This window comes from Macaca mulatta, chromosome 1, assembly GCF_049350105.2.
Source record: "Macaca mulatta isolate MMU2019108-1 chromosome 1, T2T-MMU8v2.0, whole genome shotgun sequence".
Taxonomy (NCBI): Eukaryota; Metazoa; Chordata; class Mammalia; order Primates; family Cercopithecidae; genus Macaca; species Macaca mulatta.
This window is the reverse complement of record NC_133406.1, coordinates 41024273-41040487: the sequence shown is the minus strand read 5'-3', so window position 1 is coordinate 41040487 and position 16215 is coordinate 41024273. Positions and strand designations below refer to the sequence as shown.

Genomic DNA, 16215 nt, shown 5'->3' with positions numbered 1-16215 from the left:
CCCACCTGCCTCGGCCTCCCAAAGTGCTGGGATTACAGGCATGAGCCACCGCACCTGGCCAGTGATAACATCTTGATTATTAAAGAGGAGTATGCTTTGGAAACCATGGATTTTCATTCCCAGAGGTAACAAATTGGCTGGAATCACTTTGCCTTTGCATCAAGCCATACGACCTTCTGCAAACCATAGTTCTTTGAATTAATGTACTTTTCAAAGAGAAAAGTAGGTAAATTTTGCCTTAAAAACCAGCTATTCAGAACTATGCTGTGTCTCCGGCGACTTTCTTGATTCTGTTCGGAATGAACAGATTAAAAACTGAAACAGCATGCCTGTAATCCCAGCTACTAGGGATGCTGAGGTAGGAGGATCACTGGAAGCCAGGAGTTCAAGGCTGTTGCCTGGGCAACACAGCAAGACCCACTTCTTAAAAGTGGAGAGTTCTAAGAATCCCTTGGAGAGGGATCAATTCCTGGGCCCACTCTCCAGAGATTCTGATTCTGATTCAGGTCTGGGGCAGGGCCCACCAACTTGCATCTCTACCGAGTTTCCAGGTGATGCTGGTCTACTGCCTACACTCTAAGAAGCACCATTCCAACTCGTGGTTTGCCAGCCTAATTCTCTACCTGGACACAAAAAAGTCCCATCATAAAAGCCCTGCTCATATGCTGAGTCTGTGAACTACCAATGCAAAGCAGTGAAAAACTACTATCAATTATAACAGAAAATCCAACAGACAAAGAGAGTGGGAAATTTTAAAGTTAATGGGGGTAGGTGAGTGTGGTGGCTCACACCTGTAATCCCAGCACTTTGGGAGGCTGAGGTGGGTGGATCACTTGAGGCCAGGAGTTCAAGATCAGCCTGGCCAACATGGTGAAAACCCATCTCTACTAAAAATGTAAAAATTAGCTGGGTGTGGTGATGCACATCTGTAGTCCCAGCTGCTAGGGAGGCTGAGGCAAGAGAATCGCTTGAACCCAGGAGTGGAGGTTGCAGTGAGCCGACATTGCACTACACTCCAGCCTGGGTGACAGAGTGAGACTCTGTCTTAAAAAAATAAAAATAGGCCGGGTGCAGTGGCTTATGCCTGTAATCCCAGCACTTTGGGAGGCCAATGTGGGCGGACTGCTTGAGGTCAGGAGTTCAAGACCAGCCTGGCCAACATGATGAAACTCTGTCTCTACTAGAAATACAAAAATTAGCCGGGTGTGGTGGTATGTGCTTATAATCCCAGCTACTTAGGAGGCCAAGGCAGGACAATTGCTTGAACCCAGGAGGTGGAGGTTGCAGCGAGCTGAGATTGCATCACTGCACTCCAGCCTGGGTTACGGAGTGAGACTGTCTCCAAAAAAAAAGAAAAAAAAAGTTAATGCGGGTAGAGAGAGTATACAAGTCTGTAGCAATTAATTAAAAATATGAGTAGTATAGGCCGGGCATGATGGTTCATGCTGGTAATCACAGCACTTCGGGAAGTCAAGGTGAGTGGATCACTTGGGGTCAGGAGTTTTAAGACCAGCTTGGCTAACATGGTGAAACCCCATCTCTACTAAAAATAAAAAAATTAGCCGGGCATGGTGGCACGCGCCTGTAGTCCCAGCTCCTCGGGAGGCTGAGGCAGGAGAATCACTTGAACCGGGGAGGTGGAGGTTGCAGTGAGTCAAGATTGCACCTTTGCATCCCAGCCTGAGCAAGAGTGAGACTCTGTCTCAAAAAAATAAATATATATAACATATTATATATATATATAATATATATAAAATTTATATATAATATGTATAAAATATATATAATATATATATAATGTTGTAGTAATATAGAAGCAGACTGTTCCAACAAGAGATAATGGTAACTCAGTGGGAAGAACTGGGTTGAACACCTCCCAGTGCCACTTTCTAGGTGCCTAAATCAACCAACCAGCTCAGTTGTCTGGAGTTTGGGAGAGGGAGCAGGAATAAAATGACAGAACACACTAAAACAACCTTTTGGGTAGATATGGAGAGAAGCCAGTGCACTTCTTACTATGACCTACCTGTACAAGTCTAAGTTGAGGAAGTACCCATATTGTAGCACTTCAATAGAAAACTGAATTTAGCACAGTCAGGGTAGGACAGAGGGGAGTTCAACTGCATTCAAGTTATGAGACGGTCTCATCTGCAAAGTGTTTCTCAAACTCTAATGCGCATGTGAATCACCTGGGGATCTTCCTAAGTGGATTCTGACTCTGGTGTGGGGTGGGGTCTGGAATTTTTCATTTCTAATAAGCTTCCAGTCCACGACCTACCCTGTAAGTAGAAAGCATCAAGACAGTGATTTGCAGTTAGAATTACCGAGGGAACTTTTGAAAAAACTGCTGCCCAGTCACACCACACATTAAAGCAAAATTTCTGGGGCAGGATCCAGGCACCAGGGCCTTGTCTGATCTAGATGTACAAAGACAAACTTAACTGGCTGTGTGGTCAGGTAGGTGGGCTTTGGAGATTATACCTAAGTTGTCTGATTTTTACTGGCAGAATGGCTCTGAACAAACTATTCACCTCTCTGGGTCTCCTTTTCCTCAGTAAAATATGGATACCTACAAGTTATTATGAAGTCTGAATATATTTTTTAAGTACAATGCCTGTACTCTATTAAAGGCTCTGAGTAGGAGCTATTAAAATCTTTATATTTTACAAACATGTACTAACCCATCACTAGCTCCAACTCAGCTGTTTAATGGAGTTCAGTGAAAAGAAGTTTACTAATGAACTTTCATTTTTTTTTTTTTTTTTTTTTTTGAGACGGAGTCTCGCTGTGTCGCCCAGGCTGGAGTGCAGTGGCCGGATCTCAGCTCACTGCAAGCTCTGCCTCCCGGGTTTTTACGCCATTCTCCTGCCTCAGCCTCCCGAGTAGCCAGGACTACAGGCGCCCGCCACCTCGCCTGGCTAGTTTTTTGTATTTTTTAGTAGAGACGGGGTTTCACTGTGTTAGCCAGGATGGTCTCGAACTCCTGACCTCGTGATCCGCCCGTCTCGGCCTCCCAAAGTGCTGGGATTACAGGCTTGAGCCACCGCGCCCGGCCGAACTTATTTAACCAATGGCATGTCCCTTTTCTGTAGTCAAAACAAAGATTGCCAACAAAGCACAGGTAAGGCACAGAAGCTCACCCCTATCACCACAGCACTTTGGGAGGCTGAGTTGGGTGGATCACTTGAGCCCAGGAGTGAGACCAGCCTGAGTGACAGTGAGACCCTGTCGAGGCTGGGGGTGGGGGAAGGATGGAAATTCTATTTACGAATTCGTTGTTCAATTTCTTTGACCTTACTTCTCTATCTGGTAACTTTTTGAAAAACATAATTTATCCTTCTGCATTTTGCTCCTTCATTATCATGTTAAGACAGATCAATAAGATGGTTAAACCCAGTGTTCACTCTCAAACCACTTTGCAATACTGTCTTTGCCCTGTTGATCACAATTAGGAGTGGGGAAGGGTGACCAATAAAAAATTCTGTGTGGAAGAGCCAGACAGGGTGATCTTCCTACAGTGGTTTTAGAAATCCATGTGTACTTTTCCTTTTAACAGTGAATGACGAATGGCTGGAAGGGGAGTGCAAAGGGAAGGTGGGCATTTTCCCCAAAGTTTTCGTTGAAGAATGCGCAACTACAGATTTGGAAAGCACTCGGAGAGAAGTCTAGGATGTTTCACAAACTACAAAGCTGAAGAAAATGAAGCCCCTATTACCTGTTTGTAAGATTTAGCACCCTTCTGCTGTACACTATACTGGGACATTACAGTTTGGAAGTGTTAACTATTCCCTGTTAAAATTTAACCTACTAGACAATGATGTGAGTACCTAGGATGATTTCCTGGGGCACAGCGGGTGAGGGGATGGGGACAGGTGAATGGAGGAGTTAGGCGAGAGGAGGAGCGGATGGAAGTGTCTGGAAAGGGCACCAGAGGGTCTTCCAGGTGCTGATCCTGTTTCTTGATCTGAGAGCTGGTTACCCAGCTGTGTTCACACTGTAAACATTCATCAAGCTGTACATTTGATTGGTGTACTTTTCTGTGTCATACTGCAATAATAATAATTAAAAAAACTATCTTACAAAAACAAGACGCGAAGTCCAGGCCCAAGGACTAAGTACAAATATTCCTGTTTCTGAACCATTACTATAATTGACTCTTAAGGCTTGAAGTAACCTTATTCATGAAGCATATACAAATAAACTTGTTTTCTTTTTTCATTACGTGTTACTTAAACAGAACCTAGACTGAGTGAGGGTCTCATGGAATACAACACTCAATTCCACAGAGAATTTATAGAATTACATACCTTTGTACATTATCAGAGAGGAACATGTGTTAAGAACTCAATACTGAATATATATCACCGACATTTAAGCGATGAAAAACAGTGGTGTTCACGAAGCCAGTTGGTAAGTAGTATCTTGTTAGCTGACATTTGGTAATAGTTATGCATTGCTTCACAATGGAGACATGATCTGAGAAACATGTTGTGCAAACATCATCTAGAGTGCACTTACACAAAACTAGATGGTATAGCCTACTACACAGAAAGGTTACCAGGTATAGCCTACTACACCTAGGCTACAAACCTGTACAGCATATTACTGTGTTCAATACTGCAGGCAACTATACCACAATGGTAGGCATCGGTGTATTTAAACATACAGGTCAGCAAAAATGTATTATAATCTTACGGGAGCATGATTGTATATGCAGTCCATTGTTGACCAAAATGTTGTTATATGGTAAATGACTGCATATACTATACTAATATACATAACAGAATGCTATGGATTTGGCTAAACCAATTGTCCAATTTTTCAGGACTAACTTGGGTGAAGGATTCTGTAACTATTAGACCTTAAGGCCTGGCCTTAATTCCTCTCCCTACCCCCTTCTTCTTGTAGCGTATGTGCAGCTTTGCTAACAATTTTTCAAGTGTGTAGGCACTTGTAAAAAGTAGAATAAGGAAGTGAAAACTGCAGACTGAATCAACACGTAGGTGAAATGACAGTCGGTCAGGGTGAGCACACAGACATTACGGTTTGCTACAGCACTGGCTTCCAGCACACAGTTGGAAGACCCAGCAAGCTACCACTAGAAACTTTGGACACAACTCAAAGAAAAGAAACCCCAAAACTAAGAAGAGTAATTAATGTTGCTGCTAATCAGATTCAGTGAATTTTTACAGGCCAAAAGGATAAACTCTCTGAACTGCCTTAGTAACAGCTACAATAGGAATAAAAATGATGGGCTCTTAATTCCTTAACATAAGTCATTCTTTTATTAAATAAAATAATTTTGATAATCGATTTCTTACTACTCATGCCTGTCCATTATAATTAATTATAATTTCCATAATTCATTGGTCTGGAATGCTACTAAAAGCAAAAATAACCCTGAAAAATACTCAAGTTCTGACCATCTATGCCTTTCCCTGGATGACTTGTGAGTTGTTGAAATTCTTGCCTTTTAAGTTGGATTTTCTTCAATAGTTGTATCTTTTAGGATAGAAAAGAAACAATCAATACACAGATCTGGTTGGAGAGAACATGGTTTAATTAAAGGCAAAGCTGATTTTCAGCAGCTGCAGGTCTTGCACAGACAGACAAAAACAAAAAACAAAATCCAGAAAACAAAACAAAACAAAAAACCAGGAAAGAAAGTTTACTACACAAAACCAGTTTCTGATAAAGATTCTCCTCCCCCTCCTCATTACTCCACAGTGAGGATGATAAGGCGAGGAATCCCGCCCCAAGAGTCAGAAAACATTCCAAACACCAAATTCTCATGCAGAATGGGGCTTTAGATGGGAGCTGGGTATTACTGGGAGTGAGATGGTAAACCTGGTTAGCTTGTCTAGGGCGCAAGAATCAGTGACAGTTCAAACACTGGAATGTTGCAGCTGCCTGAATGCAGAGCTCAAACACACAAACTGGGTAAAGGTAGTAGGAAAAAGGCTTCGGAAGAGGAGAGAAAGATGGACACAGGGAAGGGGCTGAAGAGAAGCACAAAAGGTTTCATATTGCCATTGGGTGGGGGGCTTCACCTTTTCAGACCTTTCAAAAAAACAAAACAAAACCCAAACACCATATCAAACTAAAAGAGCAATAATGTAAGCATACTGGGGGGGCGGGGTGGGGGGGACTCCAACCACTCTCTCTGAAGAGCAATGAGCATTATCTCACCCCTTTTCATTGCTGGGGTTGCCCAGACTCCAGTGACAACTGGGGCTCCTGGATGTGCTTTGCTCTACAGCTGTGTTCCAGCTCTTAAGTTCCACGCTAACCCCATACACTCATACACACAACCCCTCCCCTCTGGGACAGCAGATGGGCATGTGTGTGTACACAAACATACAGACAAACGAGACACCTCCCAGAAAATAAACCCTACCACTAGCACAGCAATTGAACATTTAGATTGTTTTCATAATTTCCCCTTAAAATATTACTTTTCCAGGAAATGCCTAACAGAAATGCTGTCCTTCTGTTTCTACGCAAGTACTTTTTCAGTCCTCTTTCCTCCTAATAAATATCAAATAAAGAGTTTATTTTCCTTTCTTTCGCCTTTTCCAAAATGGACGACGTTGCGTTTTCTTCTGTGCGTGACGTGCACATGTCCGTGTTGCCTTGAATTTCACTCTGAAAGTGGAGGCTGGGAGACTGCAGCTGGGCAGGGGCCTGGGCCCTCTGTGGACTATGCAGATACTGCCGCATCCTTCCTCTTCAGACTGTCTTTTGGGCCCCAACTGCTGGACCCCATGCTGTTGCTTCTTGGGGAGATGTGATGTTGTACACATTAGGAATAAAAACAATTACTAGCATACAGCATCGGGTAAAAAAGGGATGGAGGTGGGGCAGGAGGGTGGGAAGTAGAATGGGGGCACAAAAACCAACCAAACAAAAAATAACCACACTGAAAGCTTCTACCTATTAGAATGTTCCAGGCTGTGAATGGACTAGCCTGCCTTCCGCGAGACTGCTTGCTGTGCGACTGTAAAATGTACAGGAATCAAAAACGTAATTTGAAATCCTACAGCAGTCACCTGCTAGGCCAGTCCAGCACCACCACCCACACTGCATCCTCGATTGGGGCTCGAGCACCTACAGAGTGAAGGGCATTTCCTGCTGGAGTCTCCTGGCCAGAGGAGGGCCTACCAGAGCCTTCTGAGAGGCCTTGAACTCTCCCTTAAGGGAACACTTCCACTGGCTGAAGAGGTCGGTTCCCCGTCCTGTCACCACCAACCTCTCACAGGAGCAGTGAACGGGGCTTTCCTTGCTACACACTGACTAGAAGCACACCTGTGTATGGAAGAATTCAGTGTGATATTTTACTACTGAGAGTAATAATAATAAAAGATGTTTAAGAATAATTTCAACTACATTCTCAGTCAGCAAAGCAACCATTAATGGATTCCTATTTTATTCCCCAAAGAGGGAAAAAGGACTGAGAAGTTCCCATTGGCTTCTCCCATCTGCCTTCCCTTCTCAGCTTTCACTTCCCATGTGGCTGGGGACATGCACGATGGAGAAGGTGAGAGGCGGTGATACCAAGTAACTGAGTGAGATAAACAGCAGTTCCTCTCTCTCTCCCTCCGGAAGGCCCCGGGGGGATGGAGAGTTCCTGATGGATTTTTCTTTTTGTTGCACTGCGAACATTTCGTGCACACTCAGCGGGCTGGTGGAATACTTACACCCTCTTGACAGCAAGAAACAGAAAAGAGGGCTGCCACCTGCAGGGGACTGTGTGGGCCAGTCCTGCAAACCCAACATGCCATGGTTTATGAAGCCTTCATTCCCAGGTTGCCACTTTGGCCTCAGTGTGGAGGGTTCATGGTGCCTTGTCCCCGTTGCTGTTTCTGCTTCTGCTGCATTAACAGCTGCTCCAGAGCGGAAGGTCCAGGATGCATCATGGAACTGGACCAGATAGACTGAAAAACAGTCCAGATCTTGTCAGCAGAGGTCAAATGCCCAGTTGTCTGAAAGGGATTTGTTTTTCAATCCCAGCCAAATATAAAGGCATACATATGGCCCCAAAACCAAACCCCACTCCCCACAAAAATCCAGCTATTAGAAAAAGTCATTATAAGATTCTTAAAGCTAGTTAGTTTCCATTAAGACTGTTTTAAACCAGAAGAAGTGAAATCACATTTTATGTCAAGTCTTTTTACTGAAACTCGGCTGTATGTGGTACCACATAGGGCATTTACTATAAAAGTTTTAGGCAAACAAAACATTTCTAAAATTAGATACTCTTTATTTTGTCAGAAAACGCTTAAATCAAACATTCCAAAATGAATCAGAATTTTCTTAACCTTAGAACGAAACTAAAACCTTTGTTTTTATCCTCCTGAAGATACTGCTTTACCACTAGTGAATTCAGAAATTAAAAATTATCACTCAAGAATCTTGTAAGGCAGCCCATGTTTCTAGAACTCTGCTATATATGTGCTACGTATGAGTCAGCCGCGAGGGCCTGAGAAGTCTCGCTGTTTATGTGAATGAAAGCAGAGACACCTTTGCTATAATCATCTTGTGGTTCTGGTTCTGAAATCTACTCACCTTTAGGCTTTCCATGAGGACAGCAGAGGAATCCTCCATGGAGGGGCCATGGCCTGTCCAGGTGCCACTCGGAGTGCTGGCCTGATGCCAACTGCTCTCAGAGGATGACGTCGCTGAGAGGTAATCAATGCCAAACCCACCCATGGCTAAGGGATGAAAAGAGATAAGAAAAATTCAAGAAGACGTTCTATCACTACCAATTGCCAGACCCCAGGGAAGGATAGAGTAAATTCTTTCAATTTTGCTTGGCAATGAAATGTAGATCTCACCTGGCTTATCAGTTTTCCACCGATCTGCAGTCCTTCTATCCCTGTTATCTGGAGTCCCAATGGGTCCAAAATTGGAGAATGGAACAGAATTATGGTTGTGTGTTGGAGGAGAACTGGGCAGGCTGCTTGGGTTAGAGGAATGAGGAGACTGGCTGGCTGGTGTTGAATGATCTATCAAATAATAGTAACACAGGATATAGTAAATCATTGTTTCACAAACATACAAAGAACTACAGGTTCCTGTAGATCTGATCACTAAAATTCTAACAATAACCACGGGGCTTTGAAGGAAAGGGAAACTAAAGGCTCCAAAGAGATCTGCTAGATGCACTAATTTGCCCTGCCACACATATCTAAGGCATATTCTTCACCTTAAAAAAGCAAAACAAAATAGTAGGCAATTTTTGTCAACTGAATGAATGCACTATTCTGGCACGACTATTTCAGATACATATTTATTGGTCTTATGTATCAGAAAGAATTTGCTAACCTTAAGAATTACTATTTAGTCAGACTCTATTATAAGTTAAAAATCTCAATTTTAAAAAGTGCGGAGCTGGGCACAGTGGTGTGCAGCTGTAGTCCCAGCTACTTGGGAGGCTGAGATGGAAGGACTGCTTGAGCCCAGGAGTTTGAGTCTAGAATGGGCAACACAGCAAGATGCTGTCTTTAAAAAAAAAAAAAAAAAATGCAATTTTTCTGCAAAGAATGAACACCTACAAATAAAACTAAAAAACAGCTGGGAACCTAAGACAGAACCTCTATTTTCTCCCTTACATCTCTGCTGGCTACTGAGGATGTAAAAAGCTTTGTCAGTCGCATTTAATACATAAACTGGCTTTTTTCTATTTCCTTTCAGAAGTTACAAAAATAAACAAACAAAAAAAATAAAAAACCCAACAACTGATATATTTACAATTACAGAATCTCACTATCCCTTAATCAAACTGAGTGTACAGGAAATGCAAGGTCTATAATTTAAAGAGTAGTTAATACCTGAACTGGCAGGAAGTGATGGAGACCACGGAGTCCCTTCAAAAAGGGAATACAGAGATGTTTCCTGGGGGGCCATTGAGGGATTGAGTTCTGCTTTGGAGCTGGATGTCAGGTTTTTCCCATATACCTCATTGAACATACTATTATTTGGGTATCTTTCCTGAAAGACATGACGGTGAAGTTCTAAACTCACTCCGAGGAAAGAGATTTGAGAAAATCCAATGGCTCGTTCATGGATGCTGGGTACACCTTAAGCTTTTCTTAGGAAGAGAAATTTTGAAGGCTTTTATTTCTTTCTGTTTCAATTTTCCAGTCAAATTAATTTTCCTCTTTGCTTCTCACCCTTAAATTTGCTCTATGTAAATTATCCAGGTTGCAAATGTGAATAATTTATTTGGCTCAACAACAGAGCCCTAAGGGTTTCAATATTAATGAGAAGTTAAAGGGTTTTAACTCATGATGTACAAGTCACTAGTATGCCCCGATCAGAGACAAGGGGGTAACATCAAATATCTGGAATACACTAATATATGGAAAATAAAGAAAAAACAGATATACTGAAACAGTATGAGAAAGACACTGATCAGCTGACACTAAAAGCACACAGCAGGATTCTTCACTGTTCACCTACCTGATTGAGAGAGAATCCGGTGAGGGACAGGAAAGAGGATGAATGTGACATGAGCTCTGAGGGCTTCTCCAATAAGGATTTCTTCACAGTCCCAGAAAAAAAGGTAATTAAGTTATACCTTCCATTTTCTTAATATTAATCTTACCATACTATGGTATGGAACCAAAGCAAAAGCATGCCTGTATTCGCCCATTGAGTACAATTTGAGGCTCAGAAGACGTGAATTCAAATCTGTTAATACCAAGACACCGCCTAAGTGCCAGTCGCCACAGGTGAGTAGAATCCTCCTTTTAGATCAAATCTAGTCAGAGATTCTATTCTGGCAGGGACCAGCGACCCTGGTAAACAGCACTTTGAGTGTTTATGAGGCATGGACCTCAGGAATCCCCCTGTTAACAGTTGCACTTAAAATAATCTCAAAACAAAATGCTGAACTGTTCCAACACTGTTCCTCTCCACCCTACAATTTTTAAAACATTAACATTGGTGACTTTTAAAAAGCCTTTCAAACCCATTTGACAAATGTCTTTGTTAATACGCTTCTTAAGCAGCTCTATTTGCAGTATACAGTAAAATAGTTGCTAAAAGTCAAGTTTACATTTATTAATGGCCCTAGCAAAGTCATTAGGAGAAACAAAGCTGAATCTCTAATGCTGTCACTGAATAGCTGGCTAACAAAACGTTACTAAATACCTACGACAAGAGAAGCACTTTGACATATGTTGTATCACTAATGTTAAATATAGGAAGGGTTATAGTCAAGGATTTTTTATTCATTGTTTTTTAAACATTGAAAAAAAAAAAAAAAAAAAACCCTGAAGATACTCCCACTTGTTCTACCATCAGCTCCATTTCCACTGAAAGGAACACTAACAAAACAAGAACTAAGGGATTAGGAAACAAGTGGACAAAGAAGCACTACCCTCAGTCCTTCAAGCCACTCCAGCATAAAAGCAGCAAGAAAGGCAAACATGTAGAGGCAACAGTATAGCAGCTGGGCTTCCACAATCCCTGTGCACTCAATCATGGCACTACTACCATTGAAGTCTCCAGGGGGTCTTTTATTGCTCTTATTTCATAACTTGGTATGGGGCCCCTACTGCTACCACCCAGACAAATTCTTAATGGAACTTCAAGTGCCAGGGATGGCAGCAATGTCATGAAAGCTGTTAAGGTTTTATTTCTCTTGATACTAAAATTAATGTATTTTAATTTTACGAATGCGTGCTTGCCCTGTGTTTATGAGAAAGCAAGAAAGTAAAATTCACTATCTTTTAATGTTTTATTAAGTTGCAATAGAGGGGCAAAAGCCTCATAGCATCCATCTTTCTTTCCATTTTTATACTCCCCACCTACAGTAAAATATAATATAAACACTGACAAGCAAACAGAATGATGTTCTCTGAAATGCAGGATGAGTTCTCAGATTTCATTTTATGTGGTTCTAGTTATTTATTTTGATATTTACTCATTTATGACACTCTGACAATGTTTATAAGTAGAATCCTCTTCATTTTTACTCATTCTGTTTATGAATCCAACTTTGAATTTAGATAAGGGCTCCTTCTGCATTTAGTTAACCAAACAAAAAAGAGCCATATACTATTCAATAACGTCAGTTAAAAAAAAAATCGAGAACATATTTCCTTTCATATTTTGGCTACATATGAGAAACAAATCTCACTGTTCCTAAGCAAGATTAAATGACACTTAAAATTTCTGGGTCCAGATGGAAGTGTTACCTGCAAAGTGAGTTAATTTGTCACCTCACACCCTGTGTGTTACCAGCTCTGCAGAATGTTTTCTGGATAACACATAAAACCAAGGTATGTCTCTACAATTTGGGAGAAATATAAAGTCAGAAATGCTTTGTTATATCCTACTACCATCTTAAGGTTGGTTTAGGGAATTAGAAAATATGTTTTACAGTTCTGAAAAGGACAGCCCCAGGAAGATAAGAAATCACCTAATCTGTGTACTACAATATCTCAGAAAAGCAGCTGGGAGTTAGAGCAAGAAGCAGAATTATGTCAAATACATACAAAAAGGCTTCGTCCAGGAAGAGAGGCGAGAGGCCCCAGCAGAGCCGGGTAAAGATCAGGAGGGTTAGAAAAAATCAGCTCTTCCTCTTCCTCCAAGGCAGCCAGACTCTTTAACAGGTCCGGAGGAAGCAGAGGGGAGCTCTTGGGGTCCTAGTGACAGAAAGGATCACAGTGAGATGCAATAAGGGACAACAAAAGCATAAAGGAATAGTAGTATGATTAGGTGGAAGAAGACAACTACAGTCAAGGGGATAGTGAGATAGATGGTATTAGGCAAAGAAAAAAGGCTCTGAAATGCAAAGGCAAAGCAACACAAGGACAATACTGGAGAAAGTTCAAGACAATAGAAAAGCAAAAATACTGACAGAGCAGAACACAAAAGGTGAATGTGGCTAGTTAAGTAAAACAATGCTATGGAGGAGCAAAATAATTAGCATCTCTTGTGCTAACAAAGAAAGTAAGAGATCTTTTAAAAAGTTACTAACATTCACCTGCTTCTCATGAATAAAAAGGGCAAAGAAAGGGACCTCCACTGTCCAAGATAACTGGTTAACTTTGTTCCTCTCAGAGAGCAACTTATTTAAGTATCAGTAAACCTATTTTTAAACTTAGATGATTCAGCCCAACTGAGAGGAGTGCTTTGTCTCAGAATTCTCTAACATGCTGTTTTAGAGATTTCTGTACATGGTTTCTTTGCCAGACCATCAGAGTTCTGAATCAGTTACAGAATTCTTCAGCTTCCAAACTAAAACATACTGTGCAACTTTGAGGAGGAAACCAAGAGCTACACCAATACTCAGTGGCATTCTATAGTACTAAAGAATAAGAGTGGCCTCTTTATAAGATCCATTTGAGATATTCAAAAGATAGTCAACCCCAAACCTATCTCCAAAATGCCCGGTGATAGGAAAGAACACACACCTCAAATGGCATCCTGGGTACAGGATCCTGCTCTGGACGGAAGACTCCTGGTGACCGTTTGCCCCTGCGGTCTATATTTGCTTGCTGTGCCATTACAGATCTGTTATCAGCCATGCTGTAGGAAGAATCCCAGTAGAATTCTGGGACCTTGACTTCTGAGGGATTATGGTTATATGGCTCCATGGGAAAAGGCTTCATTTTTTTTTCTAGAGGCTGCTGCTGCATTACAGGAGGTTGCAATGACGGCTCAAACAGTTTTATGGGGTCTTGGGTCTGAAGGTAGTAGGGCTGTTTCACAGGCATAATTTTCCCTAATGGGCCTTGAACCTGAGGGGGATTCCACAGCTGTTTGGAGGCATCTGCCTGTTGATACTAAAAAAGAGATGCCTGTCATCAAGGTGAGGATAAAATGCAATATTACTTATAATGAATGCTAAAGAATCACAGAATGAACTTGAGGTGTTTTCCAAGCAACAAAACTCTAGGCAAGGCAGCAGTTTCCTTTACCTTTTGGGCTTTTCAATACACAGAGCTTTTTGGGAACAGATTATGGGCACCACACTCATATTTTCTTTTAATTCAACTATTTAAGAGGGTTAATGAATGAATGAATATATTTGCATAAGAGTGTTTGTTTCCCCTTTCTGCTTCAAGTGCTGTGCTTCAAACGACAACATTTAAGATCGGTGTCACATCTGTCTTAGTACCTCATCAAGACTGTGATTCTATTTCCCTAGTAGTTTATGTTCCTATAGAATTATTTGCAGAAAATCCATTTTCAATAAAATGGACATTTAGTAGCAGCCAAGAATGGTAGTTAAGATCTAGTATTATACACTTTACAAAAGTAAGGAAAACATTTGAACTTTCATAAACAGTAGAGACAATACTTTTGCCTTCTCATAATCACTACAAATCTAAACAAGAAGTATGTCAAAGTTCAATCAGCATTTCTAACATTCAATCTTTCAGCATTTCCCTTTATTTCATTCAGCTGGACAGTACACACAACTGTAACTTACCTGCTGGAATCCAGAGTGGTGAGGCGGGCTTTTCCCCATAGCCGGCACAGCTTTTGTAGGGGACTGTTGTTGCTGAGTTAGAGCTTGAACCTGCAACTGGCTTGTAGACTGTGCTGTTGGCTGAGCTGGTAAAGATGTAAGGGGTTGCTGGGAAGGTGGCTGTGATTGTTGAGGTCCCTGGTTCATTGGCCCTGGTCCAGAGGGCCGTTGCTGGCTGTAAGGAATGTGGGACTGTTTCCCAGCTTGCACCTGGTTTCCTGCTGGAGAGTGAGCTGTAGGCTGAAGAAAGGTTCCTGGGACAGAAACACCAGCTGGGAAGGTGTAACCTGAGCCCATAGAAAATGCCACAGGAGGGGGGATAACATATGTTGGTGGTGGAAACCCTTCAAAACAGAAGAACACAGATTTAGTTCTAAAGAAACAGCAAAAAATTCATTTTTTTAAAAACAGGTAAGTAGAGGGAGTCCTCTAACACATCATAAAAGAGATCAGTCACGTTGTCAAACTTGATTTGAAGAATTAAAAATATTGACACTTTTCCTCTATCCACTGAAGTAATCAGTGTTGTGTAAGTAGCTTCTGTGTTCAGTGATAGGATTTCCTTCATCATAACAAACATGCACTTGCATGTACACTACACAGAAACATTTCAAAAATAATTTTATAAGCATTAGGGAAAACAGAACTTTCTTTGGGTTAGTAACATTACTCTAACAGAATACACATTTCTCAGTGAGTGAACAGAAATTCTTGCACAGAAAAGATTAAGTAGAAGAAATTATAAAACATATTTACCTGGCCTGCTGGGAAGAGGAGGGAAGGCTCCAGGGTGATGAATGGGGATGAACTGGGAGTTACTTGCTTGAGTTGGGGTTTGAGTTACAGGTGTTTTTCTGGCTTCAGACACTGGAGTCTTTCTTAGTTCTGTCTGGGATTTTACCTGTGACCAAGAGAAGCAAAACTATAATAAACTGAAACTCAAACGTGTCAGAAAAAAGACCCTACTCTTAAGAAAGTATTTAAAACCTCATTAGATCAAAAAGGACATGCTGAAGATATTTAAATTCACCTAAGTTAAAAATGGAATATCAAAGCAAATTATTTAATAGCCAATAAAAGATAATTTTACTATCTTAGTTTTACTAATTATTTTGCTTTCCCATGATCACAAAAATCCAAATATGTAAAGGACCTTAGAGTCCATTTGTTTTACAAATGAGATGCCTGATGCTAACAAGCTGAAAAAAACTTGTCTATGACTTTAAGTTGCTTGTTCTGGGGCCCAGGGTTCTCTATACTCTAATTCATTAAACAGCATACATGAATTATGAACTAATAGTGACCGTTAACCCATAGGTGAGTTATTTTGGCCCTCAGTTTAATTTCATCTGGGTAGCCATATGTGTACAGTCAGGCATCCACCTTCCACCCTGCAACTTTACCACCCTTCAGAATAAATAAGGATACTTTCAGCAGTAAGGAACAGGCCCTGAGATCCTATAGATGGAGCCAGAGAGTAGATGTCATATGCCCCGCTCAAAGTTGAGCAAAATCAGGGAAAATTATTAGCATTTATAGAAAACTCGGGATGAGGTACAGAGTGTGGTGATATGTTGACTCTTTCTCACTTTAATCATTTATGGCTGATTTGAGATGGATGAGAAACCAAAAAAGGAGATTCTGTTTTCAGTACGACCTTACTGGGAGCAGTTAGAGAATGGAGGCAGGGTAAGCAGAAAACGCTGGACTCATTATCCCTAAAACTCTGA

General features: G+C 41.3%; 2 protein-coding genes across 54 annotated transcripts in view; one reads left to right on the top strand and one right to left on the bottom strand.

The window, feature by feature from the left end:
• NCF2 (neutrophil cytosolic factor 2) overlaps window positions 1–4085 on the top strand; it is a 36990-nt gene extending 32905 nt beyond the window's left edge. For all 4 annotated transcript variants that reach the window (XM_078001389.1, XM_078001390.1, XM_078001391.1 and 1 more), the window contains one exon: window positions 3557–4085. In XM_078001389.1, coding sequence (XP_077857515.1) covers window positions 3557–3669 — 113 coding nt within the window. In that variant the 3' untranslated portion in view covers window positions 3670–4085. The remainder of the gene's footprint in view (window positions 1–3556) is intronic.
• A 1454-nt stretch (window positions 4086–5539) lies between these two features.
• Window positions 5540–16215, bottom strand: part of SMG7 (SMG7 nonsense mediated mRNA decay factor) — an 87028-nt gene continuing 76352 nt past the window's right edge. For 27 of the 50 annotated variants that reach the window (XM_078001227.1, XM_078001275.1, XM_078001218.1 and 24 more), the window contains 9 exons: window positions 15242–15386; window positions 14447–14829; window positions 13425–13796; window positions 12504–12653; window positions 10462–10542; window positions 9831–9990; window positions 8835–9005; window positions 8566–8711; window positions 5540–7934 (listed from right to left, as the gene is read on the bottom strand). In XM_078001227.1, the coding sequence (XP_077857353.1) occupies window positions 7821–7934; window positions 8566–8711; window positions 8835–9005; window positions 9831–9990; window positions 10462–10542; window positions 12504–12653; window positions 13425–13796; window positions 14447–14829; window positions 15242–15386 (1722 nt within the window). In that variant the 3' untranslated portion in view covers window positions 5540–7820. The remainder of the gene's footprint in view (window positions 7935–8565; window positions 8712–8834; window positions 9006–9830; window positions 9991–10461; window positions 10543–12503; window positions 12654–13424; window positions 13797–14446; window positions 14830–15241; window positions 15387–16215) is intronic. The other 23 variants (XM_078001354.1, XM_078001254.1, XM_078001342.1 and 20 more) reach the window with 2 other exon arrangements.